General features: G+C 45.3%; 1 protein-coding gene across 3 annotated transcripts in view; it reads right to left on the bottom strand.

Moving 5' to 3' along the window:
• The window catches only part of LOC118019695 (protein argonaute-1), a 37,494-nt gene extending 19,740 nt beyond the window's left edge, over window positions 1–17,754 (bottom strand). The window contains exons 1-11 of one of the 3 annotated variants that reach the window (XM_035019112.1): window positions 17,533–17,754; window positions 12,162–12,345; window positions 8,809–8,929; window positions 8,195–8,376; window positions 7,662–7,798; window positions 7,303–7,437; window positions 7,077–7,164; window positions 6,275–6,422; window positions 2,565–2,684; window positions 2,076–2,198; window positions 1,803–1,936 (exon numbers count right to left, since the gene is read on the bottom strand). In XM_035019112.1, coding sequence (XP_034875003.1) covers window positions 1,803–1,936; window positions 2,076–2,198; window positions 2,565–2,684; window positions 6,275–6,422; window positions 7,077–7,164; window positions 7,303–7,437; window positions 7,662–7,798; window positions 8,195–8,376; window positions 8,809–8,929; window positions 12,162–12,345; window positions 17,533–17,557 — 1,397 coding nt within the window. In that variant the 5' untranslated portion in view covers window positions 17,558–17,754. Of the gene's footprint in view, window positions 1–1,802; window positions 1,937–2,075; window positions 2,199–2,564; window positions 2,685–6,274; window positions 6,423–7,076; window positions 7,165–7,302; window positions 7,438–7,661; window positions 7,799–8,194; window positions 8,377–8,808; window positions 8,930–10,164; window positions 10,197–12,161; window positions 14,508–17,532 lie in introns of those variants that run through there. The other 2 variants (XM_035019113.1, XM_035019114.1) reach the window with 2 other exon arrangements.
• Between the last annotated feature and the right edge of the window lie 4,864 nt (window positions 17,755–22,618).

Below are 22,618 nucleotides of genomic sequence, written 5' to 3' on the forward strand. Positions count from 1 at the left end.
CTAAAAGTGATATGGTGGAGGTAACAGAACTTCTTTAGCCAGAAGAAAAATCCTGAGGGTTGACCATAGGACTCCCTCATCCATGCCCAATTACCAATTTCTCAACCTCCACAGCCACCTTCACTTCTCTCTTCTATCTCTTTTCCTGTGCTCTGGATCCCATCCCCTCACACACACTTAGGAACTTTGCTCTATTTACTTTCCAGTTTCTCAGAGTTCTTATATTCAGCCTCTGTTCACCATGTACATTCTCCCGGGACAATCTCATCCACTGCCATACCCGAAGACTCCGATTTTAATCCTTAGCCCAGAACCAAACATCCAACTGGGTACCACTGACCCAGGTGTACAAGTCATATTCTTACCCCTTGCATCTGGGGATCATTGGTAGAAGGGGATGTCTGATGAATAGACTCCCAATGCAGAGATTCTAGGTTTATCAGTTTCTGTACCCCAAAATATCAAAAACAATGGATTTTCTCAAAAGAACTGAACAGGGAAAGAACATGGGAATGAGAGACGCATACAGAGAACAGAGCTAGCCAATAAGCTGACACAAAGGCAGAGAGCTGGGAGCCTTTCCAATATTGCTAAAGGCCAGCTCTCCAATGCTAGGCCAAGGCTAGGAGTGGCCTAATCTAAATGGCACTAAAATCCCCAAAACCCAGGAAAGGGGACAAGAGGAACTCATTTAAAAGAAACTATTAAGTGTGATGGTGGTAGTTGTGTATCTATGAGGGGAGAGGGGAGAAGGACAGGCAGGGCAGCTGGAGTCCCTACATTCATCAGGTGCTGCTGTAACTAATTCTTATGAAAATCTGAGGCCAGCTGAACCTGCCAGAACACACAGCTTTATTATCCTTGTCAATACCTAAAGTGGTCAGCTCCACCAACTCTTCCTCAGCCTAGGTGGGCATTGATCCTTTGACCCTACTCTAGATCCAAAGAGAATAAGAAGTGACCACATCAAAAGACTACAGGAACTACTTAACCATACACTTTAAATGGGTTAATTTTGTGGTATTTGAAATATCGCAATAAAAAAAAGACTGCAGGGGAAGGGTCAGTTACTTTACTATTCATTCATTTGCTCAAGACCATTACTCCCCTAATGTGTTCCTTTAAACCATCTGGTTATATCATTTTCTTCATTGCTGTCATATGTTCCCAGCCCCTCAGCCACTAAGTAAGCTAAGAGGCCCTTACAACTCATGTTCATCTAATTCAGGTCACTTGGACCTGAATGAACAAATTCTGTATATAATACAGGAGAGGACAGTGCAGAGAACCAGCTGAGCTTTTGTTTCCAATAAGGAATATAAGCTTTGAAGCCTCAGATCTGATTTGATCCCAACTCTGACACTTTCCTGATATGTAAACCTTGTACAAGGTACTCTTTGAGTCTCAGTCTCCTGAAAATGGAAATACCACCACCTACTCACTGTGAAGATGAAATGAGAGAACATAAAATTAGATAGAGTGTTGGTGCAACATTATAGTCATCACTATACTATTTACTACCAATGTTAGTAATTATAACAATAAAATAATTCAGGCCTCCCTTAGGAGATTCATGTCCTGAAATCATCATTTCTGACACAAATACAGCTTCTTATCAAGACTTCTGACCACAGATGGACAGAAAAGGAACAGGCAGAAGTTTGAGCCAGGAAGCACAGGGAAGCAGGGTCAAGAGTCAGAAAGAAGAGACCACAGATCAAATCTTGGTCCCTTGTGGGTAGGGGAAGGTAGGCAGCTAGGGTCCTTCCCACCCTTCCACCCATACACCCAACCCTCCTTACTTGAGCACCTCTTCTCGACACTGTTTTTGGGGTGCGAAGCAGGCGATGGCCCAGACTTTGATCTCAATCCCATTGTAGAACTGTTTCCCCCGCATGTCCCAGACACCCTGATTAGGTGTGGCAATGGCCCGGTTCTGGGGATAGGCAGAGGGGTTGCCCAGGTGAGCCTCAGCAGAGCCAGGTGAGTAGGGGAGCAAAAGCCCCTGGTTATATAAACCCAATTCCCCCCTCCCATATGCCCTAGAGATGTTGTCTGGCCCTGACCCTGCTCACCCGGCCGCCGTACTGCAAGATGGGGGCCGGCAGCACTCGCCCCGTCACCTCCGTCATGTCATCCTTCACTTTGATCCCAAATTCCTGGATGTAGGGATCTAGATTATAGCTGGCATTCTTCATCTGCAAGACAAAAGAAGGGGATCTCAGGAGAGTAGCAGCTTGGCAATACTGCTCACCCTCTGGGTCCCAAGGAGAAAGCCCTGAAGAGCAGCTGGGGCTGGCAAGTAATAGCCCTAAAAAAAGGTGGGAAAGTGGAAAGTGAAGTAAGCGGGAGTGGATAACACAGGGAAGTAATACAGGAGGGAAAAAGAAATAGGAAGCCAAGTAGCTACAGGGTCAAGAGCAAGAGCAGTCCTATGGAATCCCAGGCAACAAATCCAGACTTGTGTTCTCCTGAGGATCCTGCCAAGGCAGAAAAGCATCTATGCTACCAGGGGCCCCAATGACTGAGCAACCAAGCATACATTTCTCTGCAGCCCTACTGACCAGGCGGCTAATCTCCTCCTGTCTGTCTGGGGCCGACCTAGCTGTAGCCTTTATCATGGTCGAAGTCTGGTTGTCGGTCAACTTCTTAATGCAGCGCTGCCCAGCCACAATGTTACAGACCTGAGGAAACGAGAAGGACAGGTAGCTCTGGCTTGAGTACAGTCCACCCTGTACCCAGAGCCCCACAATAAGGGAAGAGACCTTGGCTGTCAGCCCTGGGAAGGGGACTGCAAAATCTCTTGTGCAGAGACAGGTAAGTTAGAAAATATCCATGTGCAATACAAAAGGCAATATAGCCACTTTGTCATTAACAGATTGGGATCCAGAGCCAGATCTGGGCTCAGGTCTCATGTTAACTGGGAAGAACAGTAACAATCTCATAGGGTTGTTCAGAGACTAAATAAAATAAAGCACTTAAAGGACTGTGTACAGTTCTGGAACACAGTAAACACTCAGTAAACTCTAGCATAAATTATTATTTACCAAAGGACCCAGTATAGAGCTCTTCTGGATACTAAAAAACTCAATACACACAAACTGGATTCCTAAGGTAGTAGATAGCCCTCTTAAATGGTGACAAGCGGTCAGTTGCTCCTCTGCAACCCACCAGGAGAACTGGAGATGGCTCTTAACTCTTGAGCCCCAGCCTACAGATGATCACTAAGCCCTAAAATCAGTCTGTGTTGTCTGACAGCGTCCTCTATTGGTGTGAGGGACATCCTGCCATGCATTCCTGTTTTAGGCCCAAGAGAACACAGTGGAAATCAGAAAAGACTTTCTAGTAAAATACAAGACTTCCATTCCCCAATATACTACATTCAGGATGCTATGAACAGGAAGTCTGTTGGCAGAGTATAGAGAAAGCCAGTAGGTTGGGAAGGCTTGAGTTTGAAGTCCAGCTTTGCCATTTCTAGGTGATATGACCTTGGGCAGGTCCCTTAACTACTCTGAGACCCTGCTTCTTTAATTTCAGTCATGGGATAAAACACTAGCTGTCTATGAGGTTGTTGTGAGGAGGTAGACAAAATGAAATACGTAATTTGTTCCCACAGGGCCAACACTATGTAAGTACTGGTTTTCCTCCTAATTTCCAAATTTTATTTTGAAAAATGGTAGGTAAAACCAGAACAAGGTCACCTGCTCTTAAATTCCATATCCCAAAGAATATACAAATTAGTTGATTCAATTAATAAAAATCCAGAATTGTTAATTTAGGAGGTTGCCCTCCTAAAAGCACCTTAAAGTTGTAGCACTCTTGACAGATAATTTCAGCTACAGAATCAACATTAGGAAAAAACTAAAGCAGGCATGTGGAGAAATTGGAACCCTGTGCATTACTGGTGAGAATGTGAAATGGTACAGCCACTGTGGAAAACAGTATGGTGATTCCTCAAAAAATTAAACACATAATTACGATATGATTCAGTGAATCCATATCTGAGTATGTACTCAAAAGAAATGAAAGCAGGGACTAGAACAAATATCTGTACACCTATATTCATAGCACTATTCATTATAGCTAAAAAAGTGGAAGCAACCTAAGTGTATCCATCAATGAATGAATGAATAAAAAAATGTGGTATATATGTACAAGAGAATAGTATTTAGTCTTAAAAAGGAAGAAAATTCTGACACATGCTACAATATAATGAACCTTGAAGACATTATGCTAAGTGGAATATGCCAGTCAAAAAAAGCCACATATTATATAATTCTATTCATATGAAATGTCCAGAATAGACAAATGCACAAAGACAGAAATAGATTAGTGATTACTAAGGGCTGATTCGTGGCGAGGCGGAGTGTAAGTGACTACTAATGGGTATAGGTTTTCTTCTGGAGATGACGAAATGTTTTAGAATTAGATAATGGTAATGGTTATACAACTCTGAACATACTAAAAACCACTGAATTGTACATTTTAAGACGGTAAATTTTATGGTATGTGAATTATATCTTGATAAAGTTATTCTAAAAAGCAAAACAAAACAAAACAAAAGTCCCACCTGGCTATAATAGCCTACATGATTAGACCCTGCACTTCTCTCTGAAATCATCCCCTATTGCTTTTCCCCTCATACACTACACACCAGCCACTATGGCCTTCTTATCTCTTAAGAAATCCAAGCTCCTTGCTGCTTTAGAGCCTTTGTACTTACTATTTACTTCCTGCCTGGAAGGATCTTCCCTCAAGTTATTAAAGGTTGTTTCTATCATAATTTAGGACTCAAATGTCTCCTAAAAGAGACCCTCCCTGACCATAATAACTAAAGTGGCTCTCCAAACCCCTCCTCCCTTACTTCTGTCCCCTTAATCTGTTTTATTATTCTTATACCACTTACAACTATCTGAAACTATCTTATTTATTTATTGTCTATCTCCCCCTTCTAGAATGTAAGCTCCACGACAGCAGGGACCTTCTCTGTCTTGTTAATCTCTGTATTTCCAGCACCTAAAAGAGCATATGACACACAGCATGAGCTCAATTAATATTTGTTAAATAAACAAATGATAATAAGAATAAAAATATGTCATTATGTAAATTATTCACCTTGGAAACTAATGCTTGAACAGAAGTAATGTTAATTTGCTAAAGATCTTAGCTTGCAGTAGATATTAACTAAAGCCTATCTACTTAGCTGGGATTGTCCCTGAAGACTCCTTTTTACACTTCAAGAGAACATACTGTCTTCATCCCACTTTCCATGCATCAACAGCTATTAACCAAAATCAGAGTTCTTAGGTGTTGGGATCTTATCTCCCCTCAGCCTAATTCCCCCTGGTTAGTTCTGAAATCCCAGAAGCTCACGGAAGGCTTGAGCTTTGGTCCCAGCTATCTGACTCCTGCTGTGGAAACAGAGCAAGATGTTAGTCTAGGTTAGTGCTTCTCCAACTGTAATGTTCATATGAATCCTCTTTGGATTCTGTTAAAAGACGATTTTGATTCAATAGTTCTAGGTGGAACCTGAGATGCCGCATTTCAAACAAGTCCCACTCAAGTAATACCTGTTGCTCTTACTGACCACACCTGGAATAGTACTGGACTAAACAATGAAGAAGTCAGCAGTAGTTTCTCATTAGACATTTTGGCTAGTGTATACCAAATCAAATATACCCCAATGGTTCTGCATTTATATTCTATGACTTAAACAGCATTTCTGTTCTTTAACTGCAGGATTTTAAAGGTCTGCTAAAGCATAAAACTATGATAAATCTTGGGCCTAAAACCTTTTCAAAAGGAACACATTGATCATCACATTGATAACATGAATAGGATTCACATCATAGCTAACAGGTATCTCCCATTTTCTGGAAAATAAGTATACTTGTATCTCTAGGTCATTTAGGATCCCCAGCTGCAGGTAAAAAAAATTAAAAGTTAAGACAGGGTAAGAGAAATAAAAATTAAAATGAATGTGGATATCTGAAATCTGTCATGAACAAACTACTTATTTATTAAACATAAATACAGCTTTCACCTTTGCCTGGCAGTCCTAAAAGAACATGAGAGCAGGATGGGGAATAACGAAAGAAATTAGCAGGTAAGAATGAGGTCTACAATTCACAGAATGACCTCATACCTCTCAGAACGTCAATTTTCCAAACTTCAAAATGAGAATGAGAGACTACGAATGGAAGAACAGACCTCTCATATCAGTGTGCAGGTACAATGTTTGTTCTCCAACCCAGCCATTACTTGGCAGCCTCACCTCTAAGGGCAGGTAGGTATGCTTTTGTTCCTGGCCAACTTGCAGGCAGGGCAGATGGGGATACTTGAGCTGAAGGTTATATTTCTGCTTGAAATACTGTGCCACTGTGCACTCCACAGTCTGTCCACTCTCCAGCTGCAAGGGAAACCTGTTTGGGGAAAGGGAAAGAAGTGTCAGAGCCCAGCATTTAATCCCAACTCTTTAGGCTTACGACCATGGGAAGCCCCAGACTTGGCTTCATCCCTATCCAGCCTCTTTGAGCACTGCCACTCATGGGAAAGCAGGCAATACACAGCTCCCAGAGTGAAGACAAAAGATTTGAGAGGCAAGTTCCACAACATTCAAGACCATATCTGACATATGCATTTCTAAGGCTGAGCATAAAGTCCAACACACAGCAGGTACTCATAGTCCAGTAGTCTGAGGTCAAGAAAGTAGATGGAATCAATGACAGTTTCCCCAAGGTCTAGCCCAGGAGCCCTGCTTTCTTTTTCAGGAGGAAGAATAAGTTGTGAGAGATCCTAACATTTACAGAACTGAGACAGCAGTCCGGAGAAGACTCCTGTTCTACAGTAAAGGCCCAAGGAGGAAAGGTGGAGACCAAGAAGGTAAAAACATTAAGGAGAGTATTAAGGATCTGGGAAGTCTGGAGGAGGGATACCAAACTCCCACAGCTTATTTTTGAAAACAGGGCTCATCCTCAGGGCTGGTAGGGCTTGGGGAGAGAGAGGGGAGTGAAAGAAGTATGTTGAAATATCAGCCCTCTTCTATCAGGGTATGGCTTAGCAGCCTGTCAACTCACGTCTGATGGCTGGCAGGGCGGCGGGTAACATTACACACACGGTATTTCCTCTTCATCTGTCCACAGTGGGTCACTTCCACCTTTAGGCCTGGGATACACACACTGCTTGTCAGGGTTGGAAAAGGCTGCTCATGCGCCCAGGCTTGGCCTCTCCCCTGGACATATCCCAAGTAGGACTAAAGACAAAATGGTGCTGTTTCCCTTCCCCACTTGGTTGGGTCCTCACCTTTGATCTCCTTGGTGAAACGCACACGCTGAGAGTCTGTGAGGGACTTGGGCTGCTCATCTATGTTCCTGATGTCCAGCACCTCACACATGAACTCAATCACCGGCTGTGCCTTGTAGAAGGCAGTGGCTGAGACTGTGGGGACAGGGCAGGTATAGCTCAGCTCAGGTTTGGTCTTCCAGAATAAATGGAGGCACTGCTCTTCACACCCTCTTCCTTATAGGGTATTGGGATGGGAGAGGGGTCCCAGGGCTATAGGGATTAGACTAGGAGTATGGTTGCAGAGCTGGGAGGGATGAGGCTGGGAGTATGGTCACTGGACTCAGGGTGCCCCTGGCTCCATAGCTCTCCCCACTCACCATCAATGTTGAGCATCATCTTCCACATGGCAGGGCGCACAGACTGGTGAAAGCCGAACCAGACCTCGCGCCCACCCCCCAGCGGGTGGTAGTAGCCCTCAGGCGGTGAGAAGAAGGAGCGGCCCACGGGGGTGTACCTGGCAGGGACAGGCAGAGAACTGGTCCCTCGGGCACAGGCCCCCACCCTGTGAGGCATCCTGGGCACGGAGGAGCCCTGGCCTGGAAGGCAGGACACCAGGGCTTTAATTCCAGCTCTGATCCTTTACTAGTTGTATGACTGACCTTGTGCAAGTCTATCTTTTCTCTGTCCTGCAGGGACAGATGGGGTGAAGGTCCAAAGATATCTATAAGGGCCAGGGCCAAGGCTTTAAACCACCTAAATGTATATGCACACTGCTTGGCATATGGTAGGGCTTCAATGAATGCTTTATTTGAAAGGCATACTGTGGGACCTTAGTATGTGCTCATTCCCCACCTCCCCGCATAGCAATTCTGCCACCACTAGTTGCCCAGATACTAACTAAACCCAGTACCTCATGGATGCCAGGTGCCTCATGGCCACATCCAGGGCTTGCACGGACTCCAAGGGAACAGGGATCTGGCCACTGACCAGCGCCTCATGCAGCATGCGCCAGCTAACAATAGCTAGCCACTTGATGGAGACCTTGAAGATTCGATCCTTCCCTTCCCCAGGGATTGTCACCTCAAAGTCAACCTTCAGAGGAAAGGAGTGAAAGATTGCCAATGCCTTCCCACAGTCCAACATTCCTTGCCCTGTCCCAGCTGTCCCGCACCACACAGATTTGCCAAGCACCTGCTCCTTAAACTGACAGGGGCTCACAAAGAAGATTTCAGACGAAATCCAGACATTTAGTCTCTAGGTACCTTAGCTCAGTACTTCTATCCTTCTCAACTTAGCAGAAGTCCTTTAGGTCTGTTTTAAGTCTTATCTCAGTCTGTTTGGGACAGGGACAGACATACACTAGGCTAAATAAACATCAGCATCTACCCATCCCTCACCCTAAAACACACTTGCTCATCATAAAAGATGAAAGGAATTTCTGGACTGCCAGACTCCAAATAGGCTTATATGAGTTCTGTACCACCCCAGACACCTGACACAGGTCTAGCCTGACTCCCAGCTTACCCGTTCATTGCCAATGGGCAGTGCTGTGACAGTGTAAATGTTCTTCTTTCCATCATACACGGGCTTGCGATCACCAAAGATCTGAGGCTTGAAATGCTGGACCATGTATTCCACCACTTCCCTGTGGGGGATAGGAGCAGCCTATAGGAGCTGAGAGACTACTACTTCAAGCTTTTGGAAGCAATTCGATGTTCAGGTAATGTCCATCCCCTCCTAGCAGCTACTCTAATCTCATCTACTCTATGGTAGTGCTTCTCAAACGTCAACATTCATATGAATCACCTGGATATTTTATTAAAATGCAGATTCTAATTCAGGTCTAGAGCAAAGCCTGAAATTCTACAGTTCTAACAAGCTATCAAGTAATGCTTCTGGCTCTCAGATCACCAAGGCTCTAAAGGATCTGAAAGAGTAGGTACATGTGCCTTCTGAGCGGGGGTGGGGGGAGGGGGGGCAGCACAGAGAGGAAAAGCACTCATTCCCAGGGTCTATCTAGAATCAGGAACAAAATCCAGGCTGCTCCAATCCCCAAGCTGAGACATAAAGAAGGTAGATGAGGAAAAGATATGAATTGGAATAGGAGTAAACTGTGGAAGAAGAACCCCATCTCTTCCATCTCTCTGAAGCCCTTAGTCCCACCACCCCATTATCACTCCGTTATCATCTCTCTTTTTTTTTTTAAGATTATTTATTTATTTATTTGAGAGAGAGAGAATGAGAGACAGAGAGCATGAGAGGGAGGAGGGTCAGAGGATCAGAGGGAGAAGCAGATTCCCTGCCGAGCAGGGAGCCCGATGCGGAACTCGATCCCGGGACTCCAGGATCATGACCTGAGCCGAAGGCAGTCGCTTAACCAACTGAGCCACCCAGGCGCCCTATCATCTCTTTCTTGATTTCACTTCCTCTCCTCTGCCACTAAGATCCCAGAATGTCCATTTATCCTTCAAAATACCATTCCATCCAACTATCTGATTACTTCACTTTCAAAGCTCTTGAATACTACTGGATTTAAAAAACTCAAATTATACATTGTAAATAACTGTAAACACATGGTTTCAATCCCAACTAGGCTTTAGTCCTACCAAGCAATCTTTTCCATATCCCTGATCAGTTCCATCCCTCATAGACTGTGTCAAACTTTCTCCTCTACCCTCTAACTGCAGAACCCATTCCTACCTCCAATCAAAAATCAACTCTCATGACTCTAAAAAGAGAGCACAAGATAGGCAAGGCCACCTTCAAGTTCCCAGAAATACGAATAAACATATTTATATATGTACACCTCTTTTCTTTTCCCCTCACACTTGAAATGTCCCTTTCATATTTAATTTTTAAATATATGAAAATTTGGGGCGCCTGGGTAGCTCAGTCGGTTAAGCATCTGCCTTTGGCTCAGGTCATGATCCCAGGGTCCTGGGATGGAGCCCCGCATCGGGCTCCCTGCTCAGCAGAGAGCCTGCTTCTCCTTCTCTCTCTGCCTGCTGCTCTGCCTAATTGTGCTATTTCTCTGTCAAATAAATAAAATCTTTAAAATAAATAAATAAATAAATGAAAATTTGTTCAACTTCACTCAATAGAGAAACAGAATTTAAAATTAAACCAAGATTGGGACACCTGGCTGGCTCAATTGGTACAGCAAGCAACTCTTGATCTCAGGGTTGTGAGTTCAAGCCCCACGCTGGGCACAGAGCTTACTTTAAAAAAATTAAAAAATAAGTAAGTAAAATTAGCCCAAGATACAATTTTCTACTTATCAGAATTCCAAAGGTCAAAAAATCCAATACACTGGACTGGTACAGACAGGGGAAGAGGCACTGATACTCTGATGATGGGAGTATAAATTGGTACAACTTACCTTAAAAAAAAAAAAACTGGTAATATCTCCAAATTTTTCAATGTATTATGTCAGCAATTCTACTCCTAGGAATTTATCCTATAGATACACTCATATTTGAGGGCAAAAATGTATCTACATTTAATAATATTCAACAGTTTCACTTTTTGTAGCAAAAGGTTAGGTTAAAGCTAAGTGTTCCTCAATAGATTTATTAAATAAGTTATAATACATCCATTCAATGGAATATCTATCGAGCAATGCAAAAGACTGAGGCAGATATGCATGATCTGATATATACTGTTCAGTGGAAAAAAGGTACAGAACAAGGCATATAGAATTCTATATTTTGTGAGTTGTTTTTTTTTTAAAGATTTTATTTATTTATTTAGAGAGAGAGAGTGAGAGAACACAAGCAGGGGGAGCGGCAGAAGGAGACGGAGAAGCAGGCTCCCTACTGAGCAAGGAGCCCGATGCGGGGCTCAATCCCAGGACCCTGAGATCATGACATGAGCCGAAGGCAGATACTTAACCAATTGAGCCACCCCAGCGCCCCTATTTTGTGCGTTTTAAAAATGTTTTATATACACATATGCTTGCATATGCAAACAAAAATATATGGAAACATACTCAAGAATGGTAACAATGAATGCCTCTAGGGAAAGGGACTAGGGGACTGGAGACCAGGGTAACAGGAGATATTTTTCACTGCTGCTCTTTTTGTAATATTTTATTTATTTATTTTTATTTTGTGCATATGTAGTTTTCAAGTAATAATGAAATAAATTAATTTTGAAAAGAAATATTGCTTCGGGGCACCCAGATGGCTTAGTCGGAAGAGAATGTGACTCTTGTTCTTGGGGTTGTGAGTCTGAGGTCCATGTTGGGTATAGAGATTACTTAAAAATAAAATCTTTAAAAAAACAAAAAGAAAGAAATATTGTTTCTTCTAAGGCTAATTCCCCCAACTATGTGTCCTGTAATGTCTTCCTGCCTTAGCAATGAGTGGGAACGCATTCCTCTTCTTTCTGTCCTGTACCTTTAACTAGCTTCTTCTCCTGTTTATAAGCATATCCATGTCTCATTCTTAAAAACTTTCCATTCATTCATTTTAACAAATATTGCAATGTGCAATGCATTGTACTTGACCCCTATGAATCCTCTCTAACCAACATATTCTCTCTCTCCTCATGCTTCACTGTCAAGCTATTTAGAAAAGGCTAACTGCTCTCACTATCCCTACCACTTTACCTTCTACTTATTCCTCAACTCACTGTAGTTAGATTACTAGCCCAACTACTCTGCTGAAACTGCTTTGCAAAAGGCACCAATTATCTCCTAGTAGCCAAATTCAATGATATTTTTCAGTGTTTACCTTACCTGGAATCTCCTCCTCAAAAACTTCCTTGAATCCGGTGATACTACCCTCTACCAGTTTTCTCTGGATACTCTTTGAAGATTCTGAGACTCAGGAACGTAAAGACTCCTGGACATCGTAGCTTAGATGTCCATCACTTACCGGTTGACTCTGCGAGGACACTTATCCGGCTTGATATCCACCTCGTAGTGGTAGACGTCAATCTTAGGGATGTCCACCTCAAAGTAATTGGCCAGGAGCTTGATTGGTTTCCCCACAGTGCCAATGCCAGGCCGGCGAGGTGCCTGGAACACCTGCTGCAGGGGGGGCAGGTAGGCGCCCGCAGCTACAAGATAAAGAGGCTGGTGAGGGCAGAGTCTAGCAATCTCCTTATCATTCTGATCAGAGAAGGCACAAGGCCTCCCAGAACAGGAACAGCAGAGTATAGGGGAAGGCTCTTTCCTGCCTACCCAACCCAAATGAGGGGTTCCACTGGCTCAGACAACCCACGTTCATTTTTTTCAAACCTCTCTCCAGTTAGGAAAATTATCCTTCTTGTCTCTCTTCAATTCATCAAGTGAATACTTAATACATTTCTATTACATGTTAAGTAGAGGAACTAAATCTGGCTCCCAATAATAAAACTTTCTTTCTTGTACTAGATTAAGACACCTGCCTCCACCAGGTATCTAGCAGACCAAGTATGCTTCTCTTCTCTGCCAGCCAGATGCTCACTTCACTCATCACCATCCTGAACATGAAATAGCAACATCTTAATGCTCCTATACAATGTAGGCAGGAGGAAGATCCAAAGGTCAGGCTAGGGGGATGTGAGAGAGACAATGTTTTAGAAAGGATTAAGGCAACTGAATGGCTGAGGTTGGAGAGACAGAAAAGTAGAAAAGGCTTAAAAAGTAAAGTTTGGAGACAAAAGAAAGGAGAGAGGCTGAAACAGGGAGCTGACAAAGACGCCACAACTGGAAATCACAGCAGAAAGAGGCTTGATCTAGGAAGGAGGGAAGGCTGGAGTTAAGGACTGGGCAACATATAGGTTAGAATTGGGAGCTTGAGCAAGAAGCAAGGCTGCAATTGGGGAGACAAGAAAAAGTTCAGAAGAAGAAAAAGCTAGGGAATGAAGACAGGAAGAAGACAGGAGAATGAGCCATGAATAGGCTAGAGTAGACGACTTGGGAAGGAGAGGCAGCCATTAGCATGCTGGAGAAGAATGAGATACTGGCTCTGAGAAGGAGAATAAGGTACTCTGCACAGCCACATTTCCTTCCACACAGAAAGCACAGATAGTAAAAGAAGGGATCAATTTCAAGATAGAGCAGGCCCCTGGGAAAAGGCTAGGGCAGAGCCAGCTTCTACTACTTTCTCCTCTCTTGCCACCAGCTAGATTGCTGCCCCTAGTTTTATTTTCTAGCTTGAGGGGAAAGGGAGGAAAAAGGGACACTAAGAGAAGCCTTTGTCCACAGCTACTATTGTCCTTGCCAGTAGAGGACCAGCCCAGGTGGGAGGAGAGAGGGATAAACCAGCCCAGAACCTCCCATCACCGTAGCTCTGCTTTCACAGTCCGCCAGGCTGGGGGATGGGGCATATCCTCAGCTGGGGGGTCAGGAAAAGGTCAGAACCATTCACGGGAGGGGCATGCTTCCCAGAGCTAAGCTGCTACATCTCCTTCTAACCACCTGTCAAGCCCAGCCCCACTCTGCAGACAGGGAAACGCAGACAGAAATGGAGGCTCAGCCTGGGCGGAAAAGGCCTTCAAGGACTCAGCTACATGGGGAAGTGAAAGCCTAACTACTAGCACCTGGGTACCTACCCCAGAAAGAGCTGGACAGAAATTGCACACAAGCAACAGATAGATGCAAACACATAGGGAGACACATTCCTGTCATACACACCCAAGCACACACTTAGACCTAGATAGTTTACCTTTATATACATACCCCTCACTGCCCTAGATGGTGAGTTCTTCAAGAGCAGGGACTGTATCTTGCCTCCTAGCATATAGGAGGTGTTCAACATACAGATATTAAATGAATGAACAAAAAGATCCACAGATACATCACAAAGAACACACATGCATACACAGCACACAAACACCTGCAAACTGCTCAAACACAGTTATAAACCCTGCACAAGATAAACAACCTGGTGGATATAAGAGATACCCTTCCCCTCCCCAAGTTTTTACATTCCATTCATCTCCTTAGCCTTCCAGGCTGAATAATCGTTTGAATTCTTGGGAAAAAGACATCCCCTAGAGCTCGGGGGTGGGTAGAAATGATGGGGGATGGGACAAACACTCTAACCTCAAAGGCTTCCCTTCCCCAGAAATAGGACCACACATCAAATTCAGCCTTAGGCACCCTCCACTCCAAGGAGGCTTTGGGAAAACAGGGGAACCCCCACCTTCCCCTTCATCCCCAAACTAGGGAAGGCAAAAGGGAGAACCTCTCTCACAACCCATCCCCCTGCAAGCCTTAGAGCTGTACAAAGTTCCCCCCCCCTCGTTACTCCACCCTGCCCCCAGCTTTTAGTCTGAGAAAGGGAGACACTTCCCTTCAAACCCAGACAGGGACAGACGGCCACTTTGTGATGCAGATGAGGGCCCCAGCACTGAGGACAAAGCTTGGGCCTTGGGGGAAAGGGGCGGGGCCCTTCCTTGCAGACAAAAGCAAGGAGGGAGGGGCCATGAAAAGGACACTCCCCCTCCCCCATCCCCAACCAGCCCTGAGAAGGAAAAGTAACAGAGCTGAAAGGCCTGGCTCAGGGATTCCTTCCCTGCAGTTTTGAGGCCCACATACCTCCTTGGGAGCCAGACTGCCTATTCAAAACACAAACTCAAGGCTGGGTTAGCTGTCCAGTAAGGAGAGACTAAGAAGCCAACCTCTCTTAAAAAAAAAAGTGTCCACACGTGAGTATACAAAAATTACTAAATATCCATATATGTGCTTAACCATTTATGTTTACACTGGAATGTGATTCAATTCAATTACTAAATGTGTACTTTGTGTCAGGGCCTAGACATTCACTGTTTCCACAAATAAATTAGATATTACCTCTACCCTCCTGGAGCTCCCAATCCAGTATATGTGCTTAGAACACACCTGAGCACAGAAAGCACATCAGGACATAGCCCAGTGAAGCCACCACCAGTACCTTTAATTTTGTGTACTGTGTCCTCCAACTTCCAAGAGAATAATCTGGGCCTAGGAAGGAGGCAGTTATGGGGTCCCTCCATTCACAGCTTCCAGACTGAATTCCAATTACACCTTTTGACGAGGCAAAGCCTGTCCCATTAGGCTACAGCCAACTCCAGATACCAGGCTCTAGTCCCTTCCCTAGAAGCTTATCTCTTGTAACAAGCAAAAAAGTCAGTTTATTCATCCCTCCAGTCCATTAGGAATTCATCAGAATGAAATCATTAGCAGTCTAATATGGGTGCCGGCTCCTAGCAATCCATCTGGACCTCTGTGACCTACTCCTAGTCTATCTAGAACACAGGTTGCTCAAATAGTCTCCAGCCTAGAAAACCAGGAGAGTTCCTAGAATGGAGAAAGAATCCTAAGGGAAGGAGAAATGGTTTTCTGAAGTCAGTTGCTCCCTGTGCTCTTCATGAAGACCTACACAGCCTTTACAAAGTCGTTTTTGTTTGGGGGAAAAGTAGTCACTAAGTACTTATAGATCACTAAAAGGATGAGCTGAGTAAATTGGTAGGAACTATCTCCTTGGGGGGGTGGGGTAAGATCTGGCATAAAAAGAATGATTCTTCTACCGGCAATGAAATTCATGTCCCAAATGAAATGGAATTCATGTCCTGAACAGAAATCCTATTTCCGGGCGCCTAGGTGGCTCAGTCGTCAAGCGTCTGCCTTCAGCTCAGGTCATGATCCCAGGGTCCTGGGATGGAGCCCCGCATCAGGCTCCCTGCTCAGCGGGAAGGAAGGCTGCTCCTCTCTCTCCCACTCCCCCTGCTTGTGTTCCCTCTCTCGCTGTGTCTGTCTCTCTCTGTCTCTGTCAAATAAATAAATAAAAATCTTAAAAAAAAAAAAAAAGAAATCCTATTTCCACCCCTAGAGCAAATGGAAGGAGGTAGTGAGACAAGACCTAAAGGATTCCCAGGTCCAGAATGCTCCTCTGATCAAAGGGTAAGAGACCTAGGACACAGGAAGTGCCACCATCCCACAGCCCATCCTGGAGACTCTGATCTTGAGGTAGCCCTACCCCAGTCTCTCCTCTGTTCTCATCTTTCCCAGCCTCTCTCTGATTGCCTGTGAATAAGAAGTTAAGGCTATCACCTGGGATTCATCAGCGTGAAAGCTATAAGCTCCCCCTTCCCTAAACAACTTACTTGTGACAAAAGGCTAACTTGGCAACCTTGGGTCTAATAACATGGCCCTGACAGTTTCTGGGGAGCAGACAGAAGAAAAAGAAAAGATACGCAGTGGGGGATAGACCCACAAAAAATACTAAAGAATAGAAAGAGACTAGGCTGTCACCTGAGGAGACATTTCAATGGAAAAATCATTATCTTTGGGTTAAAATATCCCATCTCTACAAAGTATTGGACCAGAAATGAGGAAACCAGGCAGACAACCCCTTCCAGGTAAACCTGGTCCTGGCCTTGCTCCCTCAGTAACCAACACCTTTTCTAACTCCTCTCTTCAGGGGGAGGACATTGCCTTGGTCCCAGTCTTTACTCATCCCAGGGACATAAGGCGGCATTTTGGCAGGTTCTCTCAACCCCTTCTTGGCAAATTGTGACTGAGGGTTTCCAGGATCAAGTGTAAGAGCCCCAAAGATGGGGAAGGGGGCCATTTCTATTTGCACTCTGCCAACTTAACCTTAAGAGAGAATGCGCCCCATCAGCGGGCTCCTTTTTCCAAGCCAAATCGGGCGGGGTGGGGGGATTCGGGCAGCCACGCCCCCACCACTTCGGGCTGCCACTTCCAGCTGCCACCTCCGCGCATGCTCGGGCGCCTCCGCTCCAGCTCCCCAGACTCACGGGGGGGAATCCCAGGACTGGATCCCCACCCACCGCCCCCTGACCCTCGCCCCCGCGTCAGGCCCGGCTGGGGCGGAGCTCACAGCCCAGCTCTGGCGCCTTCTCCCAAGAGACATTAGCCTACCCCCGCCCCCCGGCAAGCAGCCCCACTGGGCCCATCTGTGTCGACCCCCTCCTCTCCTGGACACCTGGAGCCCGCCCCCTGCCACCTGCCGGGCCTCTCCCTAGGCCTCCCGGGATCTCCGGGAGTCCTTACGTGCGTTCAGGCCCTTCTCCCAGATTACTTCCCACCTCCAGGAGTGCATACAGTCTCCTTTCATAAACAGCCCCCTTCTTAGGGCTTCCTTCACAAGGTTTCCCCCGGAACTGCATACAGCCCCCTTCAAACTGGGCCCCCCATCCCCTAAGAACCCCTCTCCTCACTCAGGAAGCCTTTCCTCACTCGGAAATCCTGTTCTTCACGCGGGAGTCCCCCGGTCCTTGGAGCACGCACCGTCCCCCACTCCCGGGGGCCCTTACCTGCTCCCGAGGGTCCCGCTTCCATCCCATATACCCGTGCGGAGGTCAGGCGGCCCGGAGACTGTGGAGTCCAGAGTGAGGGGCCTAGGTACCCCGCACTCTAGCTGCTCGGGCTTCCGGGCCGGGCTCGGCACCCCCCCCGAAGCCCGGCCGCTAGCGCCGCTGCCCCCGCAGCCTCCGTTGCCGCCGCCGCCGCGGAGCCTGCAGCAGCTCCCCCTGCTAGCGCCCGGCCAGCTGCCAGTGCGCAGGCGCGACCGCCAGGCCCAGGGGGCGGACGGGAACGAGTCAAGCGGGGCGCTCCGACGGCAACAAAGGCCAATGGAGAGGGGCGGGAGCACCGGGGACCCGAGGCAGCGGCCCCTGGCGGTCACCCGTCGCCATGCAGCCCGGCGGGAGGGCTCCGGTAGAGGCGCCGCGGAACGGCGCAGCGGCGTAAGTGGGGTGGGGCGGGGAGGGGGGGTGTCTGCCCCCACCCCCCCCGCAGCAGCCTTTGGCCGTGTGTCTTTTCCCCAAACAGGTCTCTCCAAACCTACATACAGCCTTCCCCCTTTGCACAGCCACACGCACATTACAGGAACCCCACCTCATTCCCAGACCCCCCTCACACACTCCGAGCGCCCCATCACCCAGGGGCCCTGCCTCCCACCTCTCCTCCCAATCACCCTCATCCTTCCAGCCTCGGCTGCAAAGCGACTGCCTCCGCGAAGCCTTTCTCCGTCCCTAGTCACTGAACTCACTGACGCCACCCTCTCTTCCAGGCCGATTGCTGGGCGCTGGGACTACAAACGAAAGAGACCCTGTCTACCCTGGAAGATGTCACAGTCTCAACTTAAGTGCGGCAACAGAGTTCTATCTGCGGGACCTGGGAAGCACCTGCCTGCATTTTTTCATCCAGAGCTCACTCCTGAACTCTGTCAATCTGCTTTTGTCCTCACCACGTCACTTAAAATACTTTTTGTGTCAAAATTCAAAGGATAATTTTCGATTCTTATTTCTCCGCAGCATCTGGCACTGACCTCTCCTTCCTTTTTGAGCCTTACTTGGCTTCAGAATTTTCTAAGCTCTCCTATTGCCTAAATCTTTTTCAGTCTTCTTTCAAGGGTCCCGTGTTGCTTTTTTGCCCCATTAAATAACTGTTCACTGTGGGTTCAAATCCACCTCTCTTCTCATTCCACCCTCTACTTTTTCCATGAAGGTCTCATCCATTCTTGTAGCTCAACTATCCCTCCAAATCTCTATCTCCAGCCACGTCTTAGACTCGTATTTCCAAGTGTATGCTGGACAGCTCCACCTGGATCTCCAGCACTTCAAATTTGGAGTCCAAAATCAAACTCGTTATCTTTCCCCCACAAATGTACTTGTTCTGTGCCTCCTTTCTCTGCAAATGGAGACAGTTTCCAGAAATGACAATTTCTCTCCCTTGCTTCTTGCCCCCATTCAGCTGTTCACCAAGTCTTGACATGTTTACCTCCTGACTTGCTCCCACATGACCCTCCACCATTCTGCAGGCTCCTTGTGCTAGTGCAGATCCTTGATGCTGGTACATACCTCGCCAAAAGTAAACATAGCCACTTCCTTGCTAGTCTCACAGTTTCTGGGAACATTTCTCTCATTCAGTTTGCTGCAGTTGAGAGGTGGTAAGAGACCCAGCTCAAACATCACTTTCCCATATATTTATATGTATTCAACCACATATATTTTTTGATGCCTACTTTACACTAGATGCTGTGCAGAGGGCTAGAAACTTAAGAGAAAGATCATACCCAGTCCCTACCCACAGGGATATTAATTTCTGACACTTACCATAGTGTGCCTTGCTTCTCTCTAGCAGAGGTTCTCAAATAGCAAGCATCAGAATCACCTGGAGAGCTTGTTAAAACAGATTGCCGAGCCCCACCTCCAGAGTTTGTGATTCAGTAGGTCTTGGGTGGAACCCAAGGATGTTCATTTCTTTTTTTTTTTTTTCCTTCAGGGTGCATTTCTAATAAGTTGCTAGATGAGGCTGATGCTGCTGATCTAGGGAACACACTTTGAGAACTAGTGCTCTAAAGCATAGGGTTAAGAACAAAGACTTCAGAGCCAGCCTGTTTTGGCTTTAATCCTGGTGCTGCCATTTACTAGCTGTGTAACACCGGGCAAATTACTTACTTTCTCTGTATCTCAATTTCCTCCTCCCCCATTTTAGGAGGTAGAAATAGCACCTACCTCATTGGTCTGCTGTTAATACACATAAAGACCTTAGAACAGTACCTAGAAGAATGCAGACAAAATATTAGTCACTACTGTAATCACTATCTGCCTATTGCACTGTATTCTAAGTTCCCGAAGAAAAGAGACCAAATCAGATGCATCTCCGTCCCCCTTTAGTGCCTGGCATAAGCTGTGCCTAGAATGATCAGTAAATATGGGTTGATCTGAATCAAACAGATGGCATCAAAACATCCTCAGAAATAGCAGGACCTCTGCCTTGGCATAACTAAGCTAGAAGCTCAGCATTCCATTAGAAGAGTTGGAATCCCCTGTTCTAAATACCAAGTCTCACACTTAACTTTGTGGAAAGGCACTGGTCACTATTCTGACTCCTCTCCAAGTGGCTAATGGAGTCAAGCCTGGCCCTGGCCTTTCTGTTGTTTCTGCAGACCATCTCCATCATCAAGGATTTCACTCTAGGCTAGGCAAAGAGGTAGAGTTTAAGGGAAATCCTCATAGCATTTTGGTATTTTTATGCACACAAACTTCTTCCAGTAACTCCTAATGTGCTTTTCCCAGAAAGCTATTGGGTCCTTGCCTATTTGTAGTTCAATCCTTGCATCTCAGTCCACGCTAACTCACACTCAAAGGCCTCTGTTGTGTGGGCCAGAGCCCAGGTCTTTCCACTTATATACCTTCTCTACAGCCAGAGTTTCCTGGCCACAAAACAAGAATGGCCTGGGAAAAAAATTGCATCTCCATCTATAGTTTTCTTTTTTTATATCTAAAATACAGTCTGGGAACAACGAGATCAAAGTCCATCTATATTTTCCTCTTTTTATATTTAAAACAGTCTGAAAACAATGAGATCAAGGTATTGTAATAGACATAAACCAAATCATATACCCTACTATCAGGAAATGAATCACCAGCTGCTCTTGCATGCACCATCTCTTTTTATCTATAATAAATATATCTCATATATTTCAGGAGATAATTTTAAAAATCAGAAATCATGAACATTAGAATTAATAAATGTCAACTGGTACTTTAAAAAGACATGAAACTGGTAGACTTTTAAAAAATTATTATTTTTTTTAAAGATTTAGTTGAGAGAGTGTGCATACGCAAGCAGTGGGAGGGGCATAGGGAGAGAGAATCTCAAGCAGATTCCGCACAGAACTCGGAGCCAGAGGCAGGGCTCTATCTCACGACCCTGAGATTGTGACCCAAGTGGAAATCAAGAGTCCAACAACTAACAGACTGAGTCCCCCGAGAAGACCTCCCAAAATTACTCTTTTTAAATTGGGTTATAAATGACATATAATAAATTGCACCTACATAACGTGTACAATTTAATCAGTTCTAACTTATGTGTCAACCTGTGAAACCATCACCACAATCAGGGTATGGAACATATCTACCACTCCCAAATTTTAAAACTTATTACAAGGAATAAACAAAAGGTAATTTTTTACATACCTACAGACTAATGAATTTGAAACCCTAAGTAAAATTTAAAGTTACATACATACTTTTTCTTCAAAAAATGAAAAACAAGGTTCAAAAACAAAAATTGAGCAACAATTATAGAAGACACTGAGAAAGTTATCAAAAGCGACCAAAGAACATCTGGCCCAAAATGTTCACTGTTGAATACTTCCAACCATTCCTGGGGCCCCTGGCTGGCTCAGTCAGTGGAGCATGTGACTCCTGATCTCGGGGTTGTGGGTTCAAGCGCCATGTTGGGTATAGAAATTACTTAAAAATAAAATCTTTAAAGAAAATACTTCCAACCATTCCTGAAAGAAATAATTCTGTTCCAGTTATATGAATGGTTCTAGGACATGCGAGGAAGAGGAATTTTCCTAATTTGTTCACAGTTGCAGATAAAGATCTCATCTCTTATCAGATGATGATATTATAAAAAGAGATCTCAAGAATATGGAGGATGCAAATGTCACAAGTCAAATATTAGCATATAGAATTCTATAAGAGATTAATTAAAATTATTATGATAATAACAGCTAACATTATTTTTTTTGTTTTTTTATTTTATTTTTAAGTAAACTCTATACCCATCATGGGTCTTGAACTTACAACCCTGAGATCAAGAGTCACATGCTCTACCAACTGAGCCAGCCAGGTGCCCCAACAATAACTAACATTACTAGGTATTTACTTAATATTAAGTTCCAGGTACGATTCCAACGCTTTACATATGTTAACTCACATACTCCTCACAAAAATCCTGGTGCATCATAGAACAAATAGGTGGGTTTGGGCTGAGAAGCAATAGGTAAATAACCAGCATAGGCAGGTACTATTATTAACAGTGGAGACACAGTGGAGCGCCTAGGTGGCTCAGTTGATTAAGCATAAGATTCTTTTTTTTTTTTTAAAGATTTTATTTATTTATTTGACAGAGAGAGACAGCAAGAGAGGGAACACAAACAGGGAGAGTGGGAGAGGGAGAAGCAGGCTTCCGCCCGAGCAGGGAGCCCGATGCGGGGCTCAATCCCAGGACCCTGGAATCATGACCTGAGCCGAAGGCAGACGCTTAACGACTGAGCCCCCCAGGTGCCCCTAAGCATAAGATTCTTGATTTAAGCTTGGGTCATGATCTCAGAGTCCTGAGACAGAGCCCCATGTCAGGCTCCACACTGGGCATGGAGTCTGCTTAAGATTCTCTCTCTCCCTCACCCTCTCTCTCTGCTCCTCCCCCTACTTGTGCACATGTTCTCTCTCTAAATAAAATCTTTAAAGATAAAAAAAATAAGGGCGCCTGGGTGGCTCAGTTGGTTAAGCGACTGCCTTCGGCTCAGGTCATGATCCCGGAGTCCAGGGATCGAGTCCCACGTCGGGCTCCCTGCTCGGCAGGGAGTCTGCTTCTCCC

This window comes from Mirounga leonina, unplaced genomic scaffold (genome assembly GCF_011800145.1).
Source record: "Mirounga leonina isolate KUSES-001 unplaced genomic scaffold, KU_Mleo_1.0 Mir_173, whole genome shotgun sequence".
NCBI lineage: Eukaryota > Metazoa > Chordata > Mammalia > Carnivora > Phocidae > Mirounga > Mirounga leonina.